The sequence below is a fragment of the Giraffa tippelskirchi genome, chromosome 7, assembly GCF_054371585.1.
Source record: "Giraffa tippelskirchi isolate mGirTip1 chromosome 7, T2T-mGirTip1v1.2.pri, whole genome shotgun sequence".
Lineage (NCBI taxonomy): Eukaryota > Metazoa > Chordata > Mammalia > Artiodactyla > Giraffidae > Giraffa > Giraffa tippelskirchi.
This window is the reverse complement of record NC_137281.1, coordinates 36,265,560-36,291,428: the sequence shown is the minus strand read 5'-3', so window position 1 is coordinate 36,291,428 and position 25,869 is coordinate 36,265,560. Positions and strand designations below refer to the sequence as shown.

Genomic DNA, 25,869 nt, shown 5'->3' with positions numbered 1-25,869 from the left:
TCTTAAATTTCCAATACACTGGTTTTTGCTGTTCTGTAGTGAGACCAAATTCAATATTTTGAACAGTGAGCTATTTACAGCTCCTTTAATAGCAGTGACTGCAGAAAATCAGAGCTGGGAGGACTTCTCAAGGTTGTCTAGGACAGCCCCTTCATCGGTTTCTCAGATGAGAAACTGAGGCTCCAAAGGAATGTGCTTGGCCCCGGACCCCAAAACCAGGGAGTGGAGTGGTCCTCCTGGAACTCAGGTGTCCAGACAGTCCAGTGTTCATTCCAGAAGCTGAAGCTTTACAGCCCACCTTTCTGCCTCCTGGCCCTCCTTCCTCGCTGTCCTGTCCCAGCACATGCTCACGCTGGTAACCTTCTGCCAGCCTTGGTGGTGCTGGGAGGTTTTGCTGCTATGTTCCATCTGCTCCCACAAAGCCTACTTTAAAACTGCTTTGTTTTAGATTTCAGAGAATAGAGCACTGATTTTTTTTTTTTTTTAATGAGAGACGCTTAAAGAATTTGATCTCTGCTGCAGTACAGTACGAACTAATTTGGTAGTTTAAGAATATGTCTCATTTACCTAATTGGAACGTATCTATTTTTGATCCATTTTTGTTTACAGTAGGAAATAAACTTAGCTAAAGATTAACTTTAATCTTTCTGTAAAAAAGACTAATAAATCTTTCTATATATTGGTGTCTGACTCTCCCCATCAGATGGTAAGCTCTTTGTGGGCAGCCTCTATGGGCTGTCTTCCTGTCATCCCTGTGGGGATGGGTGCATTCATGCTGTGCATGTGGCAGGTGGACACTTAACAAATGTTTACTGAATGAATGAATAGATAAATAAATGACTCAACCTAGACTGACTTTGTATCTTCAGGTACAGGAAGTTCATCAGTAGCTATTGCCTTAGTGTGGACTCTAGATAGAAAATGTCTGAATCTCAGTATTGTGACCCTATAATCTCCATTTTCTCAGCTGTTTAATATGATTGATGGAAACAGGAGATCCACATACACCACAGCCTCACTGGTGTAAAGACATGGACGAGGAAGATGAGGTGGAGTTGGAGCTTGGGATTGAAACCAAATGTTACAAAGATAGAAACAGTCATTGAGAAACAGTTATTGAGATATCCCTGCAGTTTCGTCAGCCTCCTGTGTATTGAGTTCATTGGGTCCTGTCCCTGCTCCCTTATGTGTTCATGATAAGAGAGTCACCTTCTATTGAAACCCCCAAAATCATTGTTTTCAGGAAGTCTGACTAGGAAACAGACTCCTCACAGCTCTGTTAAAGACAAACAAATGTTTATGATTTTTTTTTTCCTTTACGTGACTGAATGCTGTTCTGAACCAATTCTGAATGTGTATTTATCTACAGCCAAGTTACATCAGTGATGCAGGACCCCCTGGTCGAAGCTCTCTAGACAGCATCGAAATGGCCTACGCCCGGCAGGTAAGCATGTTCTCAAGGAAAATCAAATCCAGGAAAATCTTCGTGAGCCCTCTGGAGAGTAAAAGAGAACACAGACTTCATGTGAAAGTCAGACCCTAAAAGCAAGTTGGGTTTTCATTCAGAGGACTTGTTAATATTTTACCATCTAGGTCCCTGGAGAAGTCTATCAAATTGGGTAATAGAATGACTCAGGTTTGATTTAGGGAAATTGAAATCTGCCTCACATGCTGATCAAGGCATCTCATTTTGTATTTGGCAACAGTCCATGTACAGTAAAGCTCTGAGTAATTGCACTGTTGAGCAAATGGAGTTCTATATTAACTGATCACCTGGTTGGCAAATGGTATTATCAGAAACCCTGCTCCCTCCCTTGTTGTAGAAAGAAATTTTCTAAATGTTTTTCTGCCTGGGTAAGCATAGTGTACCCACCGTTACTGGATATTACTGTCCTGGAGAAGCTCATAGTATTTGGGGTATTGTGGTTCTGGTTGTGTATCATGACCATGCGATAGTATAAATATAGATTGAGACACTCTGTGTTAAAGTATAGGGTGTGAAAACTACACAAAACTGCCCTCAGGACAGTACATACCTGGAATTGACTTTTTGAGTAAAGCTGTGCCAGCCTCGTGTACTTTATTCTAATTTGCTGCTTTCCTGCACAAAGTATCAAGAAGGAAAAACAGTCTTGTTTCTTGAATTGCAGGTGGTGGGCTTCCTGCACCAGAAGTCACCAAGGAACTTCTGTTCGATTGTGACCAACTTCCACAGTGCTATGAGGGGAGAATATGTTGGTGCCACTGCGGCCCTCCACCCACCCCACCCCAGGCTCGGTGGAAGAAAGAAAGTGGGTAATGCTGAGGGCCACAGTGGCACAACATATTCTTCCCTCAAAGCACTGTGAAAGTTGTGTCAGCTTTGCACACACAAGTCCCCCTTCTTCCAACTCCCTCATGTTTTACTAATATTTGTTCTCCAATTTTTAGATCTCCCATACTCCATCTACATTTTTTAAAATTTCACTTTGATTGTATGACTGACTACCATTGCCACAGACATCTCCAGAATTCAGGCCTAATGAAATTACAAGCTTCTGAGGAGAGAAACCATGATCTTCTGTGTCTGTGAAGACTAAAGCTTTATAAGACTAAGGTTTTCCAGCACTCAGGACACCATTATGTCATGTGTCTATTTACGTGGCAGTCCCCTCCAGTGGAGAGAGAACCTTTATATTCAATGCTGAACACAGTACCCAAGGGAAGGCCCCTCAGAAATGCTCATTGAGTGAATAAACACCACCTTGTCTTTCTAATGCTCCTGGAGGCCACATTCTGCTCTCCCCCATTGAGAGCAGAGGGCAGTAAGGTTCAACAGGGTCCTGATTTGTCTAAAATCACTGCCTAGATCAATCCTCAACAGAGCAAGGATTTCAGAATGCAAACGAGTAGAACTTACTGGTTTTCACCATCACTGTGTCGGTTCTTTTAAAACAAAGTCCAGAGTAATATTGGCTTTTCCATTCCTTAAACATCACATAGTTCCTTTTTCTTGAGAGATTTTACTAAGGAACCGGGATTCTTGATGAGAGAAATGGGTACTGCAAATGGGCAGAAGTGCTCTTCTAACACATGTGGAGGGCTGCAGCCTGACGGTCCTTACTCAGTGCACAGGCCCTGGGCTGGGGCCATTCAGTCCTTTTGTCAGAAAGGTGACCAGACTCTGCTCAGATTCCTAGGAAACAGCAGCTAGAGACCTTCTACTGTCCCGTCTTCCACTTTGGTCCTTACTCTCTGGGACTGAGGGTCTGCTGAGCAGAGTAGCGCAGAACTGTACGTGGTGCTCCTCCCCCGGGTCCACCCTGCTCCCACTCCCCAGGTGTTAGGAAGGCTGGGGAAGCAGTTAGCTCTGGTGTGTGTTCATGCCACTGCCCGAAGCTCAGACAAAGGACGGAGCAGCTAGCCAGAGGCCTTGCCCTCCAGGCAGTGTTGGATAGTTCAGCCACTGTGAGGAAGGAAAGGTTGGCCGAAGCTTCTGACCACTGGGCAGAAGTTGGTTTCAGAACTGCTTCGAGGGGTTCTGAAAAGGAGAGGTAAAAATGGAATTTATGCCCTTTACTCTGCTCTTCCTTTCAGATTTATATCTATAATGAGAAGATTATAAACGGACACCTGCAGCCTAACCTCTTGGACCTCTGTGCTTCCATCGCAGAGCTGGATGATAAGGTAGTGCCCAGAGCCGGCCCAGGGAGACACATGGGGGGTCTGATGGGATTAGCGGCTTGCTGATTTGGCAGAAGTGTGCTAAAGAGAAATTCTGTGCCTTGGAAGATGATGTTAACTGTTCTTCAGAGTTTTATTTTGAGGTGGTTTTTTTGGATGATGCTGTTGTATATATATATAAATATATGTATCTTTAATGCATCTTCAAAAGGCCCAGCCAAGCTGTGTTTGCTTTGAAGTCCTATCAGGCTCCAGCTCCACCCTGTCAGTTTCCCTCCTAAGACAGACAGGGCTCTTTCATGAGATGTGAATTGTAAAGGTGATGTGGTTTTCATACCGTAAGCCCCTTGAATTCGACTCAGGGTGGGGTCTTTGCAAGCATTTTTCATATGCCGCTGGTTTTGTTTCTCTCTGACTCCCCCTCTTCATTCCTGCCCCTCAATTCTTATCCTTGGCCCAGTTTCTCCCACTGTGGGGAAAAAATAAAAAACAAAAAAAGGGGATGGATAGATTGGTAGGTGGCCAGGAAGAACAGGAAAAGGAAGGAAGTCTGTAACGGAAGCAAGGACTTGAACACATTTTTCCTTCACAAGGCAGCCAACTTTTTTTTTTTCCAATAATAAATTGTAAGATAATACAAACCAATCTAAAGAAGAAAGTAAGAACTTACCTACTCTCTCACCACCCAGAAAGAGTCACATTTAGATGGATTTTCTACAGTTTTTTAACTTTTGCAAGAGACAATGAAAAGGGGATTTTCTCTTTTCCTTTGGAAAATGTGTATACCTGCTTTTTCTCCAATTGCTGCTGCCTTCCAGAGATTCTTAACTTTATAACATTGCAAAGGGTTCAGGGAACACGCTTTTAAGTCAAAGTTTATAACCAGGAGGGTTCTGGGACGTGAGAGTCCAGCTGTGTGGTGGTTACACGCAGGCAAGCACACCCGTGCCTCTTCTAGGAGGCTGCACTGGAGGTGCCTTTTGAGGGGAGTGAGTAGGCAGGAAAATGGGAGGCCATGCTGCTGACAAAATAGGGTAAGAGCAGGGATCCCTGGAGAGCCTCTGGGAGGACAAAACCTGTATTATTTAGGTTAAACTCTTATTTTAAGTCTTAAAAAACTCAAATGACCTTGTAAGGACTGACATGCAGCTATTCGAGTTTAAACTCCTAGAGCTCTGGACGATTATAAATGTGTTCACTCTCTCTTAAGGGATAACCCACTGAGATTCAGTGTTCTTGTTACTTTCATGTGGTCTCAATTATGTAGGTGGTTATGTCAGACCTGGAATAGTAATTGATCTGAAAACCAACTCAGGATGGAGGCTACTCACAGGAAGATGAGAGCCTGGCCACTGGCCGGGCCGAGGCGTGTCTTCTGTGCTGGGCTTGAGCCTGAGGGCTGCAGACAGGACGTTAACCTCAGCCCCCTCCACGTCAGATCACCATGAAGAACCAGGCTGCTTGCCCAGCCCCACAGCGTTGTCACATGCAGTGTCGTTTCTGTGCAGAACATCTCCGACATGTGGGCCATGGTGAAACAAATGACGGATGTGTTATTGGTGCCAGCGACTGACGCCCTGAAGAGCCGCAACAGCGTGGAAGTGCGCATGGAGTTTGTCAGGCAGGCCTTGGGATACCTGGAGCAGAGGTGAGGCGGCGGCCGCACAGAGGGCGCCTTTAAAATCCCCTGAAGGCAGCCATTCCCCTGTTTGAAGTGGTCCTCAAGCTAAGTGCTCTGAAGCTGGTGTGATTTAAACAAGGTTGAGCAAGTCTGAGAGGTGTTGTACTGTTTTTAGGAGCACTTCTCGACCAAAACTGTTTCTGCACAGATGTAAAACCACGTGAGTGGGAGCCCTGAGCCCTGTTAGGCTTTTCTCTCTTTCTCCACTCTCCGTCCCTCAGTACAGAGACAGAGTTATTAGGGCACAATGCCTTGGGTCAGGATCCTGGGCCCTTGTGCGGTTCAGCCATTACTCCTCAGGCTCTCGGTTTTCTCTCAACGTTTTAATTTTCCCACCCAGCATTTTACCACCTCCAAACCCTAGGAAGGGCCCTTGAGCCTTTGTTTTCCTTCTGGCTCTGCTTGGTTAATCCTGTGAGTTCAGATCCTTCCCAGCTGCTAATGCCTCTGATTTGTGCCTGGGTTTTTGCCACCTCCTCACTAATTGGAGTTGGTCACAGAGAGGTTTGCGGCTGTGCCCGTGTGCCTTGACTGTTGTCCCCCTAGTTGGTAGGGCCCGTGTCATTCATCCACACCCTGTGGGCACTCCTAGCTCTGAATTGACCAGCAGGTGTTGTCATGAGTGTGCAGCAGACCCTCTTTATCTCAGAGACAGGGTGCTGGGCCTCTCTCTGTTGGCTGGAGAAGAGAAAGCCAAGCTGAATACACTTGCTCAATTGCAGCTCTTTGCCTCTGTACCCATGCAGCTGCCAATGGCCTTGTTGTGTGGTCACCCTCTGTCAACAAAATAATACTTCATTAGGAAGTCAAGGTAATTCAAGACTTGATATGGCAGAGAGAGAACAGGTTTTTATACCAAATACTAAATTAATTATTTAATAGCTATACAAGATGAACACCATCAGATGTATTAAACTCACTAGCCTCCATTCTTATGTTAAGAAAAATCTGAAACTCCAAATGGTCTTTCATTTCTTCTATCACAGACGCAAAGAGTTCATAAAGTATTATATCAGGCTTTCACTCAATTTTTGTAATGTAAGTTTTGTAAGTGAAAAACCTAATATATATAGTGGTATTTATTTGCTACAAGTTAGCAAAATATGAGTCAAAAAATTTCTCACAGTGTATTAAAAAATTATGGTTTTTTGGTTTTTTTTTTAAATGAATAAAAGTATATGACTGCTTTTTTTTCAGTATACCTAATCCTCATTGTTGGTGCTTTACTTCACCAGAGGTACCAGGTTGCACTTTGGGGTTTTGTATATGTAAGCTGTCCCATTTCTTTTATTATTCTCTTCACTTAGCTTTTTTAGAATGATCTTGTTCCATTAATTCCTTTAGCAGCACTTGGAGCTATTCGGGAGTTTGCTGTGCACAACTATTATATGCTTATTTTCTTTTTCAATCTAACAGCGTCTCTCTCTTGGCATCTTTTTTAAGTATTTGCTGTCCCTTTTGATAAAGGGAATATTTCAGATAACTGTACTCACTTAAAAAAATATTTTTGCTGGTGCTAATCCACTGAGAGTATAACATACAGCATTTCTTTTTTTTTTTTTTTTTTTAAGTTTTTTTGATGTGGACCATTTTAAACATCTTTACTGAATTTGTTACAGCATTGCTCCTGTTTTATGTTTTGGTTTTTTGGCCTCAAAGCATGTGGAGTCTTAGCTCCCCAACCAGGGATTGATCCTGCAACCCCTGCATTGGAAGGCGAGGTCTTAACTACTGGACCACCAGGGAAGTCCCAACATACAGTATTTCAAGTGATGTAATACACCAGAAGGCAAAGCAGGCCTGGTCCCAAATTATTTTTTTGAGTATTTCAAATTTGAAGCAAGGTAGCATTTCTTAGCTATCAAGGAATTTAGGCTGTTTGCTCAACTGAGGCCCTTTCCAGCATGTGGGTTGTCTTCATTCAAGTTGGAAGAGACCATAATGGGCATTGTCTGTCCCAGTTGCTACAGGGCTCTTCTCTAATCTCTTTTCCACCCTCTGCTTTTAAATACTTCCAGTGATAGAGAACTCGTATTTGTTAAATCAAATTATGTTTATTTTTCATCATAAAAATACTACATGATTATTATAGAAATTTTGAAACATGCCAAAAAGAGGACCTGAAGAAAGGAGCAGTCCCCTCTCTCACATGCAGGGGCTCCTGATACCTTGTTGTGTTTCCTTACCTCCACCCCCACACCCACCCCCCACTGCCTTTTTGGGACATATGAATATTTGTTTGATATTTATCTTTTACACAGCTTATGGTCCCAATGTGTACAATATATGGTTTTATATAGTTTGCTTGTAAAATTTTTTGTCAGTATCATTTTTTAAAACATCAATTTCTGAGTCTCTGTCTTCTGTAATTGACATTTAGGTGTTTTTCTCTGAGAGGGGTATGTGTGTATCTCTCTCTCTCAGTCTGCTATTATACTTAATCTGATGTTGAACATTTTAGTGCATATGAAAGCACCTGAAAGTTTTTCATTATATTAACCCCATTTTTGAGTATCTGTAACTTGAACCATTTAATCTTAATATGAAAACAATTTAAAATGCTATAAAGGATTTTAAGAAGCATGCTAGAAAATAAAGAGGGAATGATAGAAAATTGTTTGCAGCCACCAGTGTGACAGTGGGTTCAGCAAAGACCATCAGTGGAAACTATAGAGTGAAAGATTATTGGTGAACAGAATATTCACGTGACCTCCAAGTGGTACCCCACAGAGTACTTACTAGTTTCAGAGGGGAAAGGAGGTGCTTCAGCAGTGCAGTCTGGTGGACCACACCTTTAACCAAGTGATCAAATTAAATGTTACCAAGAATGGGGTAAAATGGTATTACGTGCCTCACTGTGGCAGTACCAGCATCAGCAAAAAAGCTGAACCTGGACCAAGTCATGAGAAACTATTCAGCTTGTGGGACGTGGGACGTTATACCAGGTAGCTAGCCTAGATTCTCCTCAAAAGGTCAGTGTCATGAAAAAAAAGTAGTAGACTTATCCTAGATTAAGGGAAATGGAAGTGGCATGACAACTAAATTTCATGCATTCCCTGGATTGGCTCCTGAATTAAAAAAACTATAAACGACATTATTAAGAAATGTGAATATATGGTATATTTTAGACAATAACAGTACATTAATGTTAATTTTCTTGATATCATGATAGTATTGAGGTTAGGTAGGAGAATGTCCTAATTAGGTGGTACATGGTAAAATATTTACAGATAAGGTGGCCCCTGATTTCTGTATTTCTATAACATTTTCAAATGGTTCAGATAAAACATATGTGTGAGAGAGAGAAGAACATTCATGTAAATATTAACAGTTGATGAATATAAGTAAAGGGCCTATGAGCACTCATTGAACTATTCTTTAATTTTTTGTAGGTTTAAAATTTTTCAAAATAAAAAGTTTGAGAAGATCCCACTAGAGCATTAGGCTGTGAGGCAGAGCACTTATTTTTCTGCACCCCTTTCTGCATTTGAAATCCACAATTATGTGGCTCCAGGGATTCTTTTGAGTATCCACAGTAATAAGAAGTCTTCACAGAAATCCACTGCCCACTGAATCAATAATGTAGCTTACTTCATTAAGCATGCACTTCTGTTTCCTTTTCTGTGTTCAGTTGAAGTCCAGGCCCTGCCATGTGGAGTTCACGGTCTAATGTTGTGGATATGGACACATATACATGTAATATGTGTTTTCAAACCTCCCTCTCTTTTTTGTGCCTTCAAATTTTTTCCAGTTATAAGAATTACACCCTTGTGACTGTCTTTGGAAACTTGCATCAGGCCCAGCTGGGCGGAGTGCCGGGGACTTACCAGTTGGTTCGAAGTTTCCTGAACATTAAACTTCCAGCTCCGTTGCCTGGACTTCAGGTACTAGCACCTTTATGTGATCAGTTACTCCTCCAGATCAGTCTCTCAGATAGGCCTTTTCAGCTGAAATGAGGTTATGTGTGGAAACTGCTATATGAAGAAGAGACCAGAGGCGGTGGGAAGAGAACCTAGGAGACCTGGGAAGGCGGGTGGCTCAGGAGTCCAGGGGATGATGGCAGGGGAGGAGGGTGCAGGGGGAGGATGTCACTGGTTTCTGGACGTGTTTTGAAAGTGGACCCAATAGGACTGTGGAAGAATTTGGCTATGGGTCTGAGCCACAGAGTCAGGGATGACTTCTGAGATTGTTGGCTCAAATAGCTGGCAGAACAAAGTTAGATGTGGTTCCTAGGAAGTGCCTTTCTTCTCAGCTCACAGTCCAGTTACAGTCAGATGCATGCTGTGTGCAGAGTGCTGAACCAGATCTCTGTACTGAGGGTGGTGGAATACACAGGAGGCTGACTTCCTGCGGGAAGTGAGGCCCACACTAGTGCTTGAAGAGTAGGAGCTCGCCAGCCAGCGGTCTCTCGGATAGGGTTTTCGAGGAGGAGGGAGCAGCGAGAACAAACGCGTCGAGGCAGGATAGAGCACTTGGCCTATTGGGTGTGTGTCGGGGGGGGCCAGCTTGGGGAGCGCCAGGCTAAGCACTTAAGGTGCAAACAGCTCATGGGGTTTAAGTGGGGAAGTGACACAGTCAGGTCTGAGTTTTAGGAAGAGTCCTGCTGAGGGGAGGTTGGAGGGGCCAAGAAGGGAAGTCTGAGGTCCACGTTTCTGGAGGAGTCGAGGAGGAGCAGAGGGAGGAATAATCACCGGGCTGCTGCTCAGTCTGGGGACACAGCCACTTTTAGGAGAGATGCTCTATTGCTCAGACTGTAGGATCAGACCTGCTTTCCTAGATCCCCAGTGCCAAGCACAGTGAAACTCTTTTAATATGATGATAGTCTCTTATTGGTAAGTGAATGTCTTCAGCCCTTACTTGTTGGGGTGGCAAGAGTGCATGTCTGTAAATCATCACAGAAGAATATGTCACCCCTTCGCTGTGAATCCTGGGGTTCCATGAAGAACCCACCAGCTGGCTTTGAGTCACGTGGGACACATGGTGCTGTAGAGGAAAGGCTCTAGGTTAGACTGGCGCTTACCAGCTTGCCATGGAAAAATATTTAACAACCCTCAGTTTCCTGGTTTGTAAAACAGAGAGGAGGAAGCCATTCAGGGTCCCTACCTAGTAGAGTTGTGAGATTGAGTGACTTAATATAAGAAGAGGTTTAGCTGAGGAACAGCACATTGAAACCCATCAGTTAGCTTTTGTTTGCCTGTCTACTTGAGTACCTTTCCTTTTTTAGGATGGAGAGGTGGAAGGCCATCCTGTGTGGGCGTTAATTTATTACTGCATGCGCTGTGGAGACCTGCTTGCTGCTTCACAGGTGGTCAACCGAGCCCAGCACCAGCTGGGAGAGTTCAAAACTTGGTTCCAGGAGTACATGAACAGCAAGGACAGAAGGTACGGTGAACGAGGTGCCGAGTCCAGAAGAAGCCACGTGGGATCAACGGGGTGGCGTTGCTCTCTTTTCCTTGTGCATGGCTCCAAATAAGTTTCTGCTTGGGAGAAAAATGAACTTTGGAAAGCACGAAGAACTCAAGAGCCCCACTGACACTAATGTCTAGACTTATAAAGTCCTAGGCACATCAGAAATGCTTTATAAAATGAAACTGTTGTATTACGCTTCGCTTGTTCACTCTTAGTGCTTTTCTGGTTGATCCAGATGAAAATATGTTTTCATGCACTTCATAGCTCAAAGGCCAGAATTGGACATTAGCAAACTTGAGATATAACCACTGAATTACTTCACTAAGTTGTTTTTTGTTTTTTGGGGTTTTTTCCTCTTACATTAAGGAACTGCAAAACATTAGCTTTTCTTTGGTTTTTGTTAATGTAGTTGGACTTAAATTCATATTCAAACCTAGTTTAAATATATGTGCACGTATATAGAAGAAATAGTGGTAGTTACCCCAGTTATACGTGTGGAAAACCAGGGTTACTTTTTTGGCAGTGTCCATGTCCAGAGAGTGTGGTAAACCATAGTCCTGTCTTGCTCATATCAGAGTGTAAAGTAGGGACCGTGTCCTAGGTTCCCCAAAGGAGACCCTGAGGCAAAGATTTGAGTGTAGGGAATTTATTTGGGGGTGATGTCACAGGGTTAAGGGAGTGGAGAGGCCAGAGGGGACTGAGGCAGTTAAAGGACTGACTCAGTCTCGTTCATCACTGTTTGGAGGCTACTAGGGGTGGGAGGCTGGGGGTTCAATTCCCCAGACCTTCTGCCCTGAAGGCCACTACTGGAGGAAGCCAGCAGGCAGAGACCCAGGTCCTGGGAGCTGCAAGTCAGGTTAAAGTGATGGTCCCCAGGGATGTGGGTGGGACAGTGTCTGTTCCCCTTCGTGGAGGAAGGCTTCATAGCTTTGTTGTATGGTTGGACCCTGGGTGCTTTCAGGTGCTCTTGAGGATCTTCAGCCTGTTTCTCTTCCCTTGTGTCTTCAGATTGTCCCCAGCTACGGAAAACAAGCTCCGACTGCATTACCGCAGGGCCCTCAGGAACAACACGGACCCCTACAAACGGGCCGTGTACTGCATCATTGGCAGATGCGATGTCACAGACAACCAGAGCGAGGTGGCCGACAAAACCGAGGACTACCTGTGGCTGAAGGCAGGCGTGCTTCCCTTGCCCAGCAGGGCATTTGCCCCTTCCCCCTGCTCACACTCTGCACACAAATTTTACTGCTTAGTGTATGATGCCAGTAAGGTGACTGCACTAGTGGTTTTTCTGTCTCCTGGTCCATTTTTTATTGTGCAATATTCCCAACCAATAACACAGCCATTAGCATAGCCTTGAGCCTTGAGCTCAAACAGCTCTAAGCTCACTCCTGGCTCAGAAGGTTTTGGTACCAATTCCTGTGTTTCTCTTGGGGGTTTAGTTGAACCAGGTGTGTTTCGATGACGATGGCACCAGCTCCCCACAGGACAGGCTCACTCTCTCTCAGTTCCAAAAACAGCTGTTGGAAGACTATGGTAAGGTCCCCTGAGCAAAAATGCCTCCTCTCCCTCTCGTCCACCTAAGGTCACTGGTTAGCTTCTTTCTGGGAAAATCCTTCATCTCTGAACTCTGTCTCGCCTCCAAAACCCTGTGAACCTTCAAAACACAGCACAACAACACAGTTATTTCAGATTCAGGTAGAGGCCACACCCATGGCCTTAAGTGGTGGATGTGGCTTACATAGTCACTGACAGTTCTTTGAACAGCTCTGGTAAACACTGGCTCAGAGAGAGACATAAGAGGACTCGGCTGCTGTGCCCTCAGAGATCTTGAAATGACTGCATCTGAATACAAACAGAAATAGTTTTTCTTTTTTTCTTTCTCTGTTTAAAAATTCTGGGAAGAAAAGAAATTCCCACTGGTGGTCAGCAATGTTAAAGGCCGTGATTCTGAGGGAACTGAAGCTTGGAAATCATTCCTCTCCTTATTGAGTGCCTGACTCATCAGGACACAGGAGATAAACAGACCCTTTTGCGAATGCAAAAGGTCCTACTCTCTGTTTCTCTTCCACCTAGTGCAAGAAGTCCAGGTTTTACAACACGGGCCCCCCACTCTCCAGTTGTGTTGTGAGGTCAGGAGGCTGTGGAAGCAGGGCAAAGCTGGAGTGGCGTCCACTGTGTCCAGAGCCCCCAAGTCCATTCCAGCTCAGGCTGGTGCTTTCATCCCACCCTTTAAGCACTTGGGGCTGCCGGTCGGCTGCTCCTTCAGACTCACTTCTGAGTCAGCTGTCCCTGCTCTCCCTCAGGCGAGTCCCACTTCACGGTGAACCAGCAGCCCTTCCTGTACTTCCAAGTGCTGTTCCTGACGGCGCAGTTTGAAGCCGCCATTGCCTTTCTCTTCCGCATGGAGCGGCTGCGCTGCCACGCCGTCCATGTGGCGCTGGTGCTCTTTGAGCTGAAGCTGCTTTTAAAATCCTCAGGACAGAGTGCTCAGCTCCGTGAGTATTTGTTGGCCCTCACACCTCCACAACATAACACATCCCCCATCGGGTGACAGTGGATGCAGAACTGCGACCGAAAAGAATCCAGGCAAACAGAGCCAGTCATTTTTAGAGTGTTGTAGACAGTTGGGCCTCTCAGGTGATCAGTGTGAGGGGGTCTTGCCTCTCCCTCCTCCATCCAGATTCCCTGGGGCGTTCAATATATAAACCTAGGGAGACTGATTCCCACTGGGGCTCTGACTGGAGACATTGGAAGGCCAAGCCAGCCATCAGGTATGCCTTTCGGCATGGGGTGGTAGTCAGGAGGGAGAGAAGACACATGTGCCCGCGTGGCTGCAGTTTCCTGAGTAGCGCAGCAGACCCCCCGCCCCTCCTGGAGCACGTGCCGTAATGGGCGGTTGTTGCCACCTTTTCATTCAGAGACCAGCATACTAGTGATTCACTACAAAATGCCATTTTCTCCACTCTGTGCTTGGGCTGAAATTGAGGACGGTGGTGAAGGGACTGGCCTGAGCTTGCACTGCCAGATGCTGGCTGGGCTGCAGGAGTGGGTGCCGCTGGGTCTTTGGGCTTGGTTCCCCTAGCTCCTGGTTGTGTGGTTGTGACCAGTTCTGTCCCGCCCACCCCATGCAGTCAGCCATGAGCCCGGCGACCCTCCTTGCATGCGGAGGCTGAACTTTGTGCGGCTGCTCATGCTCTACACCCGGAAGTTTGAGTCCACAGACCCGAGAGAGGCCCTCCAGTACTTTTACTTCCTCAGGTGAGACTGGCTTTTGACCATTTACTTCAGCTGCTTTTGATTTCTGCCGTTATGAAAATGATGATTAGAGACCTTGAAGCTTCACCTTCAGAAACCAGGATGTTTTTGTCTCCTCCTAGGGATGAGAAGGATAGTCAGGGAGAAAACATGTTTCTGCGCTGTGTGAGCGAGCTGGTGATAGAAAGTCGAGAGGTATATCTCCTAACCTTTCCAGTATACAGGTTCTCATGCTGATCACGTCAGTGTGTGGGTTGTGGGGAGGCGGGGAGCTTTAGAATATTCTTTGGTTTCTGAAAATGTTGATTCCATCTCAGTGTCCTCGAGACTTCTTCCACCTCCCCTAGTTCTCTCTCATCTCCAAAGAATTGTGGATTATGTATATATCCTCATCCAGTAAACTGGGTAAACATTTTTTGTCTCTGCAGTTCGATATGATTCTTGGGAAACTGGAGAATGATGGAAGCAGAAAGGTGGGTTAAAGACACCCCTAGAGATGTGTTAGTTTGCAGGTGGGGATTTACAATTGTCCAAAAAAATACAGTTAGGTTTTAGGATGCAAGGTACTAAAGATGCAGATCTGAATGAAGTTGCTTAGTGTTAAAAACAAAGAATGAAAATTACAGGTCCTGAGTGATGACCTTGATGTTAGACACGTTTACATTTCTCCTTGAAATATGTAAATCTGTGGTGAGATAGCTTTTTAAATTATGTTTAGGATACTCATCTCTTTACACCTGCCATTTTTTCATCTGAGAAGGCTACATTTCTGCCATTCTTGGCTCAGAAAATATACAAGAAAGAAATTGATGACTACGCCTACTCTCCCCAGATGGGAAATTAGAGATGCACTTGACCTCTCTCCAAAGGTAGTTTTCAAGGGCTCAGAACTCTGCACTGACCCCAGAGATGGAGCTGCTCCCATGAGCCTCAGCGATTCCCTGAGACCCATCATGGCTACCGGGCCGTGTGGATGGGGCAGAGGCCCTGGCGTGGAGGCCCCTCCTGACCCCACTTGGGGCTCCTTGTGCCTCTTTCAGGGACTCACTTTCCCTGCTTACAAAAATGGGTGGTTTAGACCCAGAAATCTTGAAATGAGCTCACACTGCTTACACCATCCAGCTCAGGAAGACCAGTGGCAGTGCTGGTGACAATGTGATGATGACCGTGCTTATGGAGCAGTGACAACTGCCAAGCCCTGTGCTGAATGCTCGATGAATATGTTCTCACCTAATGATCACAAGAACCCAACAGTGTCGAAACTTACCTGTTTTTCAAGGGAGGAAGTGGAGACGAGGGAGGTTAATTTTTGTCTTCAAGGTCACACAGCTAGTAAGAAAATGAGCTGGAATTGGAACCTAGTCCTTCTTAACCCCAGAGCCCATGCTCTTCACTGACCTGTGCTGCCAGGGTGGCAGAGAAGGTCGGTCACCCAACTTGGTCCAGGGCTGATGAAGAATCAGGCAGCCAATCAGACGTCACAGAGTCTGTCCTCTCTCTGTGTTACCTAAGGCCTGTCTCATACTCTCTTGACCATTTGGTTGCTGTTGAGTGATGATGCAGATTTTTGTTGTTGTTGTTTTTAGTATCCTGGCACCACTTGCCGTGTATTTTTTTCAGTACTGGGTTTCTTTTGCTGTCTGTCTTATAAAGCAGATCCAAAATCTCTCAGATATTTTCTCTGAGCCTCCTGATTTTTTTGCCCCCACTAGGGTCATCTGCAAAATTAAAATCACTGATGATTTCACGTACTCGCTAGGTCATTTTGGAAAATGAGAAAGCATGGAGTCTTACTGCTGACTCCTCTGGGCTGCCTGTGAGTCTGCCTCTTCATAGGTACTCATCTTGGTCCTTTTCATATGTTTAATAGGCCCTTATATCTTCAGGAACGCCAGAGTCTGGCTGATGAAAATATACGCGTTGCCCAGGGCAAGCATTTTCAGTTAGTTTTCAGATCCCGGATTGCTTCTCTGTGTTTAAAATGACAGCTTTGTCCCCGTGTTTCTCTCTTCCTCCCTTCCATAATTTGTCTTGTCAGCCTGGAGTCATAGATAAGTTTACCAGTGACACAAAGCCTATTATCAACAAAGTTGCTTCCGTGGCAGAAAATAAAGGACTGTTTGAAGAAGCAGCAAAGCTTTACGACCTTGCCAAGGTAAATGTGTCCTTTTCTTGCCTCTGCACCTAATAGATCTGTCAGCCTTGCTGCATTAAAAGCACAACCATTTCAACGGTGCTGTTATTGTACCCCTCTGTCTGCTGAGGCATTGTCTCCTAATGCTTAGGCAGTTAATGATCCGGTTAGGGTGAAAGTCCCATTTTACAGAATTATTTCTGCCCATAAGATGTTTCTGGCCATACAAGAGCACGATATATTGAAAGGCTGTCCTGTGGGCATTGAGCTGTAGTCTCACTTGGCGGCAGAATAAACCGCCATCATGCTTGGACGGTGAAGCTGCTGGTGAAATTGGCTGGTGCTCACCCTCCAAGCAGCCGCAGACCCACTGGGGATGGGTGGATATTTGGGAACAAAACCACAGCCAAGGCGTGCTGAGAGCCCTGGAGTTAGGAGTTCTGCATTAGAACGTTTGGGGAATACTAGTAACTGTGTAGATGAGAAGATTGCATTCTCTCCTTTTATCACCTGAGAGAAGTGGGCAAAATGAGGATTAGAATTCATTTTTTTTTTTAATTTAAAAATATTGAGACTGAAAGTAAAGGGAAAGTGTTAGTTGCTCAGTCATGTCCGACTCTTTGTGACCCCATGGACTGTAGCCCTCCAGGCTCCTCTGTCTATGAAGTTCTCTAGGCCAGAATACTGGAGTGGCTTGCCATTTCCTTCTCCAGGGGATCTTCCCCACCCAGAGATCAAACCCAGGTCTCTTGCATTGCAGGCAGATTGTTTACCGCTGAGCCATCAGGGAAGTCTTCTATTGAGACTGAGGTCTAGTGAAAAAATAGAAAAAGGTGTAGATACTCGGCATACATAACAGCTTGACGGATTTTCCACAGGTATATGTCTGTGTCATCACCACCCAGGTCAAGATCCAGAACAAAAAATTCCTTCTTTTGTCTTGGTGATTTAGTTGTTTTCTTCTTGTTGATTATTTTTAATGAATTCCTTCTTTAATTTTAAAAAACTAAACAGAATGCTGACAAGGTGCTAGAGCTGATGAACAAACTGCTTAGCCCCGTTGTGCCCCAGATCAGCGCACCACAGTCCAACAAGGAGCGGCTGAAGAACATGGCCCTCTCCATCGCTGAACGGTAAGGCCGAAGCAGCTCCCAGGGCCCCAGGCTCTCAGCCCCCACCCAGGTGTGTCTTCAGCTTCACTGTAACGTCACATAGTCCCCAAGAGGGGCTCCACCGTCCCACCGGCAGTGACAGTTTTGAGAGTTCTTATTAACCATCATAACCAGCTGTCACTTGGTAAACATTTTTGCCAAAAAGAAGGGGATATAAGAATATCTCAGCATTCTAATCCTGCAGTTTAATTCTAGGCATTATACTCATCTCTGCACCATTAGCAGCCATCTCAAAGGGATTTGGTAACAAAGCTAGTGATGGATGGATGGGTAGGTGGGGGATTCTTCAAGGTGTAGTGGCCAGTGTTTCAGAATCTCCCCTCCTCCCCATGAGTGAGTGGAGTTGTACTCCAACCAGTGTGACTCCCTGGCTGGGCAGCAGTCATTACTTTTTGTGCCCTCTCCAGATCTGCCTGAGAACTGGGTCAGGGTGCTTGCTGAGATGGCAGCCAAAGCTGGAGAACCAGGCTTCATACAGAACGTTTATAGGTGGATCTCTGTCAGATCCACCATCAAATGCTTGGCCATTACAAAAGAGACGCTATTTTCCACTCCTTAGTTCACCTCATCTAGAGAGCCTAAGAGGTTTTGACATTTTTTAGATGTTGTCCTCGAGTTACAGATTGCACAGAAATTTCTAATACATCCCTGCCTCCCTTCCCTCTTTTTTATCCTTCAGGTATAGGGCTCAGGGAATCAGTGCAAATAAATTTGTGGACTCCACATTCTATCTTCTGTTGGACTTGATCACCTTTTTTGACGAGTATCACAGTGGGCATATTGACAGAGCCTTTGATGTAAGTTTCAGGAAGGGTGTTTGAAGTACTGGTTATGCCCTTGAAAAATCAAAACATTTTGTGGGATTCATTTAAAACAAAGGAAATGTCACCAGTATGCCTATTAAGTGAAGAAGGACAAGTAAGATCCTGGCAATTTAAAAGGGATTTCTATGTTGTTCTTTTTTTTTTCCTTTTTTCTTTTCCTTTCTTCTTTAATCTAAAAACAGAGGGATTTCTCAAAATAATTTGAAGTCTCTGAATTGTAAAAACTGCCTCGGAAAACGAGGCTAGGAATTGAGTCAGTCAGCAAGTTGAAATCAAAGCCTTTGAACAAGGGGAGTAGAATTTCCTACTAAGAAGCCACCTATGAACATGTTGGATGCTGACATGTGTTTGAAGAGATGGAATGACTGTGATGATTGTATCATATGGGCTGATGCCTTTTGTTTTAAACAGATAATTGATCGCTTGAAGCTGGTGCCCCTGAATCAGGAAAGTGTGGAAGAGAGAGTGGCTGCCTTCAGAAATTTCAGTGATGAGGTGAGTCCTCTCTTCCTGAATTACAAAATTCTTTTTTCCCCATGTCTACTGAAAGCTTTTGTTTTAATGTAGCCAATAATTCTCAAGAGTCCTAGTACAGTCACCATCCAGACTGAATTTTCTAAGACAAGACCAGTTTCAGGAATCCTGGACTCATTTTCCTGTGAGTACACATAAACCCATCAGATTATTGTCTGAATTCCTGACTCAGAAAAGACACTCACTCTAGTGATCAGACATATTCTTGAACAGGTTTCTTACTGATTCTATGAAATCTGGCTTAACTGTTTATTATCTACTTGTTCTAGAGGGTGTGTCAGTGCTTAACTCTGATCTTATATTAAGTAGTTCCTTCGGGTGCATGAAACATGCATTGTGATTCACTTCCTTCTTTCCCTTCTCTGAAGAAGCAGAGAAGCTTTGTCTCAAGAAGCAGGTGCAGTGACCATGGTCTCAGTTATCAGCCCAAGAACCCAAGATCTCCTTTCTCTTCAGGGTTTCTAGCATGTTGCCACTGCCTAGCCCAGGGCTACTCAACTGGGCTGCACACTGGAATTGCTCGGAGACCTTTAAAAAAAATCCTCATGCCAAGGCCCAGAATTTCTGGTTTTTCTGATCTGAGCCTGCAGCCCAGAACTCCCCTGGTTATTCCTGTGTGTGGCTAGAGTAAGCTGCCTGGTCCCAGGATGTTCCTAACAGTGTTTCAATTTAAAACCATTACTCGGTGAGCACATTCCTTTTATGGAAGCATGTGTCCATTCTAGAGGAAGAAGGAAGGCCAGCTTCCACTCATGGGATGGCTGCCTCCTATGGTATAGACAGTTAAGAGGTCTTGCCTCTTACCAACCTTCCCTTCACACCTACTACAATTCTGCCCCTAGCTTTTCCTCCTTTTGTTGTTTCTTGCCGACCCCTGGTTACATCATCCATTGTTTTGTAGACTGAAGTAGGGTACCAGGGCCTGTCCTCGTAGATACTCCCAAGGACTCTGCTCAGGCTGTGCAGGTCCCAGCGAGATAGTCTAGTGGGTCTGAGACGGTGGGCAGTGATGGGGACTGAAGAGCTAGTGTGTGCGTCCCTACCTCCTGATGTTCAGATGTGGACTTCTGTTAATCCCTCTGCTGGCCAGACGTAGTTGGCGTGCTCTCTGCTCACTTCCCTACATAAAGAAGGGAGCCGAGGAGACTTCTTTGGTGGTCCAGTGGCTGAGACTCCATGCTCCCAATGCAGGCGGTCCAGAGTTCAATCCCTGGCTGGGGAACTAGATCCCACATGCTGCAATTAAGAGTTCTCAACTGCTGCAACCAAGATCCAGTGCAGCCAAATAAATATTTTAAAAAAGAGCAGAATGACCAGTCTGACCTTCTGAATAGTGCTGCTTGGGCTTTGCCTTCACGCTTGACATTCCAGTGCCGTCGGCTCCTTTTTGGTGGCTGTGTAGTACACCACCTGGCAACTGTGGGGATGTGGCGTGACCCGGCCTTCCTGGAGCACTGGTCCCCCTCCCCCAGCCTGTCTTTGGCCCCAGGGCTGGGTTCTTCTTACTTCCTTGTGTCTCTCTCTGCAGATCAGGCACAACCTCTCAGAAGTGCTTCTCGCCACCATGAACATCTTGTTCACACAGTTTAAGAGGCTCAAGGGGACAAGTCCATCCTCGGCATCCAGGCCTCAGCGAGTCATCGAGGACCGTGACTCTGTAAGATCCCAGCGTTGGCCATAGCCATCGCTGAGAACCGCCTTTCTGGTTTGCCTTCGATTGCTCCTCATGAGACCACTGCTCATGACCCTAAAGTGCTTGTTTCTTTACTACATGGGGCTTCCCTGGTGGCTCAAACGGTAAAGTGTCTGGCTACAATGTGGGAGACCCAGGTTCGATCCTTGGGTTGGGAAGATCCCCTGGAAAAGGAAGTGGCAACCCACTCCAGTATTCTTGCCTGGAAAATCCCATGGACTGAGGAGCCTGAGGAGTCCATGGGGTCACGAAGCGTCGGACACGACTGAGTGACTTCACTTTATTTTTTTATGTTGAGGGAAGCTTCCAGAAGAAATTGAACATTAATGGGGTTCTCCTCTTCTCAAGCTAAGAAATAATGATGTGCCAAGTCAGTGGATATCAGGTCTTAAAAAAATCAATCAAAATACTAGTTTATTTTGAGTCCATAAGAATTCCTGCCTACTTTAAAATATACAATCATTTTATGAGTCTCAGTTCAGCACTTCCATGAAAACCATACTTTTGGTCAACAGTTGCTGTGTCTGGAAGCCAGGTCTGTCTGACACTGGGGCCGGTGCCCCTTCCACTGCCTGTGGGGCCTCCAGCATTACCTGGGTCACACGGAGTCCAGGCACATAGAACCCTTGGACCCAAACAGCATGTGCTGTACAGTGATTTGACAAAAAGGGAAATGTGTTTGACCCATTAAAACATTAAAACTGGTGGTATTTTAGAATTACCTTTCCCTTAACATTTCCACTTAATGTTTGATGAGGCTCTCAGTATGGTGTGTAATAGCCATACCTGCTTTTGGCAATCAAGAAACTAGGGCCTTGAAAATCTATCTCCTGCCTCCAAGGATGTCTGGAGGGTTCTCTCAGCTATGACCCCCACAGGTCCTGTCATTGTCAGAACCTCCGCCTTAGACTTGCCAGTTTATTTCACATATCAGGGAAAAGGCACCTGCCCTTCAACTTTTCTTGAATGGTCCTTAAGAGGCCTAGTAAGTGACCCTTGAATTTTCCTTAAAAGTCTCATTACTAGTCCAGAAAATGTGTAACCACCCACCCAACCACCCCGCTGCTGCTTCCACCCCCCTTTCTATCCCAGCTGTGGTTTCCTTTCTTCTGTAAGCATCCAGCACAGCTCAATATGGGCAACCTGAAGCTGTTCTCTGAGATTTCATTTTTCTTTATTCAGTAATTTATCACTTGGAAATCATTATTATTTCTAATATTGGAAACACCTGAGTTAAAATCTTTTTCCCTCCTGGAGCAATCCAGGAATCTCATAAATATTGTTGCCTGAGAAAAGAGGGCTACTCACTTCCATTAGGAAGAGAGAAAGGAGTGAAAGGGAGGAAAGGGGACGACGCAGGAGAGGAAAGAACTGGAATGGGCTGCACTTAGGCAGTGCAGGTGCTTCATGGGGGTCCTAGAAACTCAGGTCCTCCACCAGTCAGGGGAGAGAGGTTCGGAAAAGTGGAGCAGGCAATCTGAAGCACAGAGCCAGGTCAGCGGCTGCTCAAATGGGGTGGCTTGCCTGGCAGACCCATCCATCTTCTGCTAAGTAAAAGGGCTTTGGAACTGGGGGCCCAGCGGCCCTCCTTTGCTAACTCTGCACCACACTGGAGGAATGTGACAGTGGAGGGCAAGACGGTCATCCACCCACTGGGAATCTGTCATTACACCACCGAGGGGAGAAAATGGAAGGATGGAGTGCTGGTTCCCAGGACAGTGCCCTGACCCAAGACTTAACTGGGTTCCTTCTCTTCTTCCCCTTTCTCTCAGCAACTCCGCAGCCAAGCCCGAGCCCTGATCACCTTTGCTGGGATGATACCCTACAGGACATCTGGGGATACCAACGCGAGGCTGGTGCAGATGGAGGTCCTCATGAATTAAGTGTGATGCTCTGAGGGGCTCTTGGGGCTGCTTGCTGTCAGTACCTCAGGGCCCTCCAGGGCAGGGGGGTGGTTTCTGGTTTTGTTTCTGTTGTGTTTGTTTTGTTTCATTTTTCTGTATTATGTATTTTTGTCAACACCAATAAATTTCTTTGATTTGTATTTTTTTTTCACATTCTTTTATTTTCACTGTTTCCCCACCCCACCCCCCCTTGGAATTTTGTTGAAATTTTTATTTGTGTGGGAGAAATTGTCTTCACTAGTGCTTTGGCCAGAAAAGGACAGACTTATAAAGGCATCCAGGAGTTGGTTAAAGTTGACCTGATATTAAAAATTGACCCAAAATGAGCAAGGAAATGAAGCCTTTGGGAGTTGCTTTTATTTAGATATAACATTCCCTATAGCAGAGTCACAGTTAGCTTTTCACGTTTTCATTTGAATGTGAGAGCCAGCCTCAGCCTTGGGTGAGTTAAGATTTGTGTGTGAAATACCAGGCACTCCACATCCTCCTCCCTCTTATCTCCCCAGGGTGTCCCTTGAGGTCCAAGGTGTTGTTGTTGTTGTTGTTTTTCAGTCGCTCAATCATGTCTGGCTCTTTGTGACCCCATGGACTGCAGCACACCAGGCCTCCCTCACCATATCCCAGAGTTTGCCCAAGTTCATGTCCATTGCATCGGTGATGCCATCCAGCCTTCTCATCCTCTGACCCTCTTCTCCTTCTGCCCTCAATCTTTCCCAGCATCAGGGACTTTTCCAATGAGTTGGCTGTTCATATCAGATGACCAAAATACGGGAGCTTCAGCTTCAGCATCAGTCCTTCCAATGAGTATTCAAGGTTGATTTCCTTTAAGTTGACTGGTTTGATCTCCTTGCTGTCCGAGGGACTCTGAGGAGTCTTCTCCAGCACCACAGTTCGAAGGCATCAGTTCTTTGATGCTCTGCCTTCCTTCCCGTCCAGGTCTCACAACCGTACCTGACCACTGGGAAGACCATAGCCTTGACTATACCGCCCTTTATTGACAAAGTAATGTCTCTGCTTTTCAGCACACTGTCTAGGTTTGTCATCGCTTTCCTGCCAAGAAGCAATCGTCTTCTGATTTCATGACTGCAGTCACCATCCGCAGTGACTTTAGAGCCTAAGAAGAGGAAATCTATCACTGCCTCCACCTTTTCCCCTTATATTTGCCATGAAGTAGTGGGGCTGGATGCCATGATCTTAGTTTTTTTAAAATATTTAGTTTTAAGCATTTTTACTCTCCTCTTTCACCCTCATCAAGAAGCTCTTTATTTCCTCTTCGTTTTCTTCCATTAGAGTGGTATCATCCACATATCTAAGGTTGTTGGTGTTTCTCCAAGACCATCCTCCCAATTATCTGCCCTGATGCCAGGATTAATGTTTGCTGTTCTGCTGAAATCCCCCTGGAGATGAAAACATAGTCCTGGAGACCCAGAGTCTAATCAGTGAACATTGTCGGGGTCTCAGCTGGAGCTCAAGGTGGGGCAGACCTGGCTGTTTCTACCTTTGTGGCTGCTCCGCAGCAAGGCGACTGCTTGGCCTTGTGCGTGCCCCTCTTCAAGAGGACTTCTCAGCACCTCTTCTCTCTTCTCCCCAGTTGGCTCCTCTCCTTGGACAGCCTCCTCTCCCTATCTCCATTCGTAGAGCCAGTTGACCAGGTCAGCTCATGGGTCTCATTCCACTGGGCATCAATACCATCCCTGAGCATCAATACCATCGGTATGTGGTCCCTGAGCAAGGTTGTCCCCCATCGGTGGCCCTGTTTCTTCTGAGGCCTTGGGCTAAGTTGGAGACGATGTGAGGACAGGTGTTCCTGAATGTGCCAACCGGGGCTACAGGATCAGGTATGGTTGGCTCTGCTCGTTTTATGGACTGCTCCTGCAGCAGCTCTCCCAGGGGGAGAGTGCTAAGCTAAGGTCCCCAGAGTCTCCCAAGTACCTTTTGCTTCTAGAGAGAAAACTCCCCTCACAGGGCATGGTTACCCTCACAATCCTCTAAATACAAATTGTTGCCTTTGCTTGTAGTCAAGAGCTCTTCTATAGATAATGGGGCCATCTGCTGCTCCTCAGTCGGATCCCATTATATCTATCAAGGATGTAGCCTGAGGGGCTATCTCCCTCCTCAGCTCGCATCTATTCACCTTCAGTTGAGCTTTACTAAGAAAGTCTCAGAAGACAGGAGCTGCAGGAGACTTGATTTAGCAAGTTGTGCCCTCTTTATAGGCATTGATTTATATTTTAAACAAAGCAAACAATTTGCTTTAACAGTGCCTTAAAAGAGTTCTCTGAGGACTTTTCCTAAATGTGACTTAAGAGTTCTTTTTTTTTTTTTTTTTTAATGCTAGATCCTATAGATAGAAATGTAACACTACCATAAAGGACAGAAGGCACAGGGTGTTTAAATATGTATTTACTCCCTAGTTCTTCTCTTGTTCATCATTTTCATCGTGAGAATTGTTGATTTGCCTTTCTTTGCATCATGCCGCTCTGCCGACTCCAAACAGCTTCACGGGAGCCCTGCGTAGAGGGGTGAGGTCCTCCATTTTTGGACAGAAGGGAGGGAAAACTGCCCTGATGGGGGAGCTGTGTGGAATTGAGAGGAATGAGGTATCTGTTTGGCATTTGAGGATCTGCCTAGCAAGAGGCACTTACAGGAGAAATAATATAACTCTGTTTATTCCAGGAGGGCCAGGCTCCTGGAGCAAACCCCAATGCTTGTCCTATTGACTGATACTGCGGTAAAATAAAGCTGGGTGCAGAGATGCAGGAGACACGAGGCTGAGTTTGCAAGGCCACAGCATCAACAGGTTACCGTGTACCCATGGTTACAGCATGTGCTCGGAATTCATGGTCCTGTGACAGGTTGTTAGGTTAAAAGTCATCCTCAGCTCACTTGGTCAGGGAACTAAATCCTCTCCCTTGATACTAGTCCGTGATTTCACCATTATCTAGAGAAACAGAGAAAGTGGCCCTGGGAGTCTGTCGTCTTCCCCGGATGAGATTCCAATCTTTCTAACAAAATCAAGGGCACTTGGAGTTTGATGGGGTCAGTGCCTGCCTCCAAATGGCTTATAATAAACTCACTGAGACACTCAAAGGGAAGTACTCACTTGGTCTAGGGCCTTTTCAGAGGCCTCAAGATTTAATTACAAAGATTCTGTTCCTTTTTTTTTTTCTTTCTTTTAACAGCCCTGGCCACCTGACTTCTAAGGGAAAACTGGAGTGGGAGTTGTGTGCTCTCGGAGTGAATCATTTGGTTTCATCACTCCTGTTGTTATTTTGATGAATGACTTAAAGTCTAGGGTTTAGGTTACTTTAAGCACAGTACTATAGACTTTCCCACAGAATCCCACAGTTGCTGATACAGAGGAAAAAAAATTGTGGACTATTTCCTCTCTGGATTCTCACCCCTGCCCGCTCTGTTTGAGTGAACTCTTGGGGCCAAAGCTTTAATATTCGATTAAGCCATTACGTGCAGGTGTGCCAGTGCCCTACTGCTTTACATGGATCTCCACAGTCCATGTTTCTCCATTAGGCGTCACAATCTTTGTCTAGCTCATTTGGTAGTTCACATCACACCACTCAGGAGTTGATTGAGCTTGCC

At 45.5% G+C, this 25,869-nt stretch overlaps 1 protein-coding gene across 15 annotated transcripts in view; it reads left to right on the top strand.

Annotated features, from left to right (window-relative positions):
* The window catches only part of NUP93 (nucleoporin 93), a 112,115-nt gene extending 89,703 nt beyond the window's left edge, over positions 1–22,412 (top strand). For 3 of the 15 annotated variants that reach the window (XM_081514332.1, XM_081514336.1, XM_081514342.1), the window contains 17 exons: positions 1,370–1,444; positions 3,577–3,666; positions 5,172–5,311; positions 9,096–9,228; positions 10,569–10,726; positions 11,762–11,927; positions 12,196–12,289; positions 13,060–13,251; positions 13,888–14,014; positions 14,134–14,206; positions 14,440–14,484; positions 16,050–16,166; positions 17,160–17,278; positions 17,997–18,114; positions 18,553–18,636; positions 20,204–20,332; positions 22,141–22,412. In XM_081514332.1, the coding sequence (XP_081370458.1) occupies positions 1,370–1,444; positions 3,577–3,666; positions 5,172–5,311; positions 9,096–9,228; positions 10,569–10,726; positions 11,762–11,927; positions 12,196–12,289; positions 13,060–13,251; positions 13,888–14,014; positions 14,134–14,206; positions 14,440–14,484; positions 16,050–16,166; positions 17,160–17,278; positions 17,997–18,114; positions 18,553–18,636; positions 20,204–20,332; positions 22,141–22,251 (1,971 nt within the window). In that variant the 3' untranslated portion in view covers positions 22,252–22,412. Of the gene's footprint in view, positions 1–1,369; positions 1,445–3,576; positions 3,670–5,171; positions 5,312–9,095; positions 9,229–10,568; positions 10,727–11,761; positions 11,934–12,195; positions 12,290–13,059; positions 13,252–13,887; positions 14,015–14,133; positions 14,207–14,439; positions 14,485–16,049; positions 16,167–17,159; positions 17,279–17,996; positions 18,115–18,552; positions 18,800–20,203; positions 20,333–22,140 lie in introns of all 15 variants that reach the window. The other 12 variants (XM_081514331.1, XM_081514334.1, XM_081514340.1 and 9 more) reach the window with 6 other exon arrangements.
* The last annotated feature ends 3,457 nt before the right edge of the window (positions 22,413–25,869 follow it).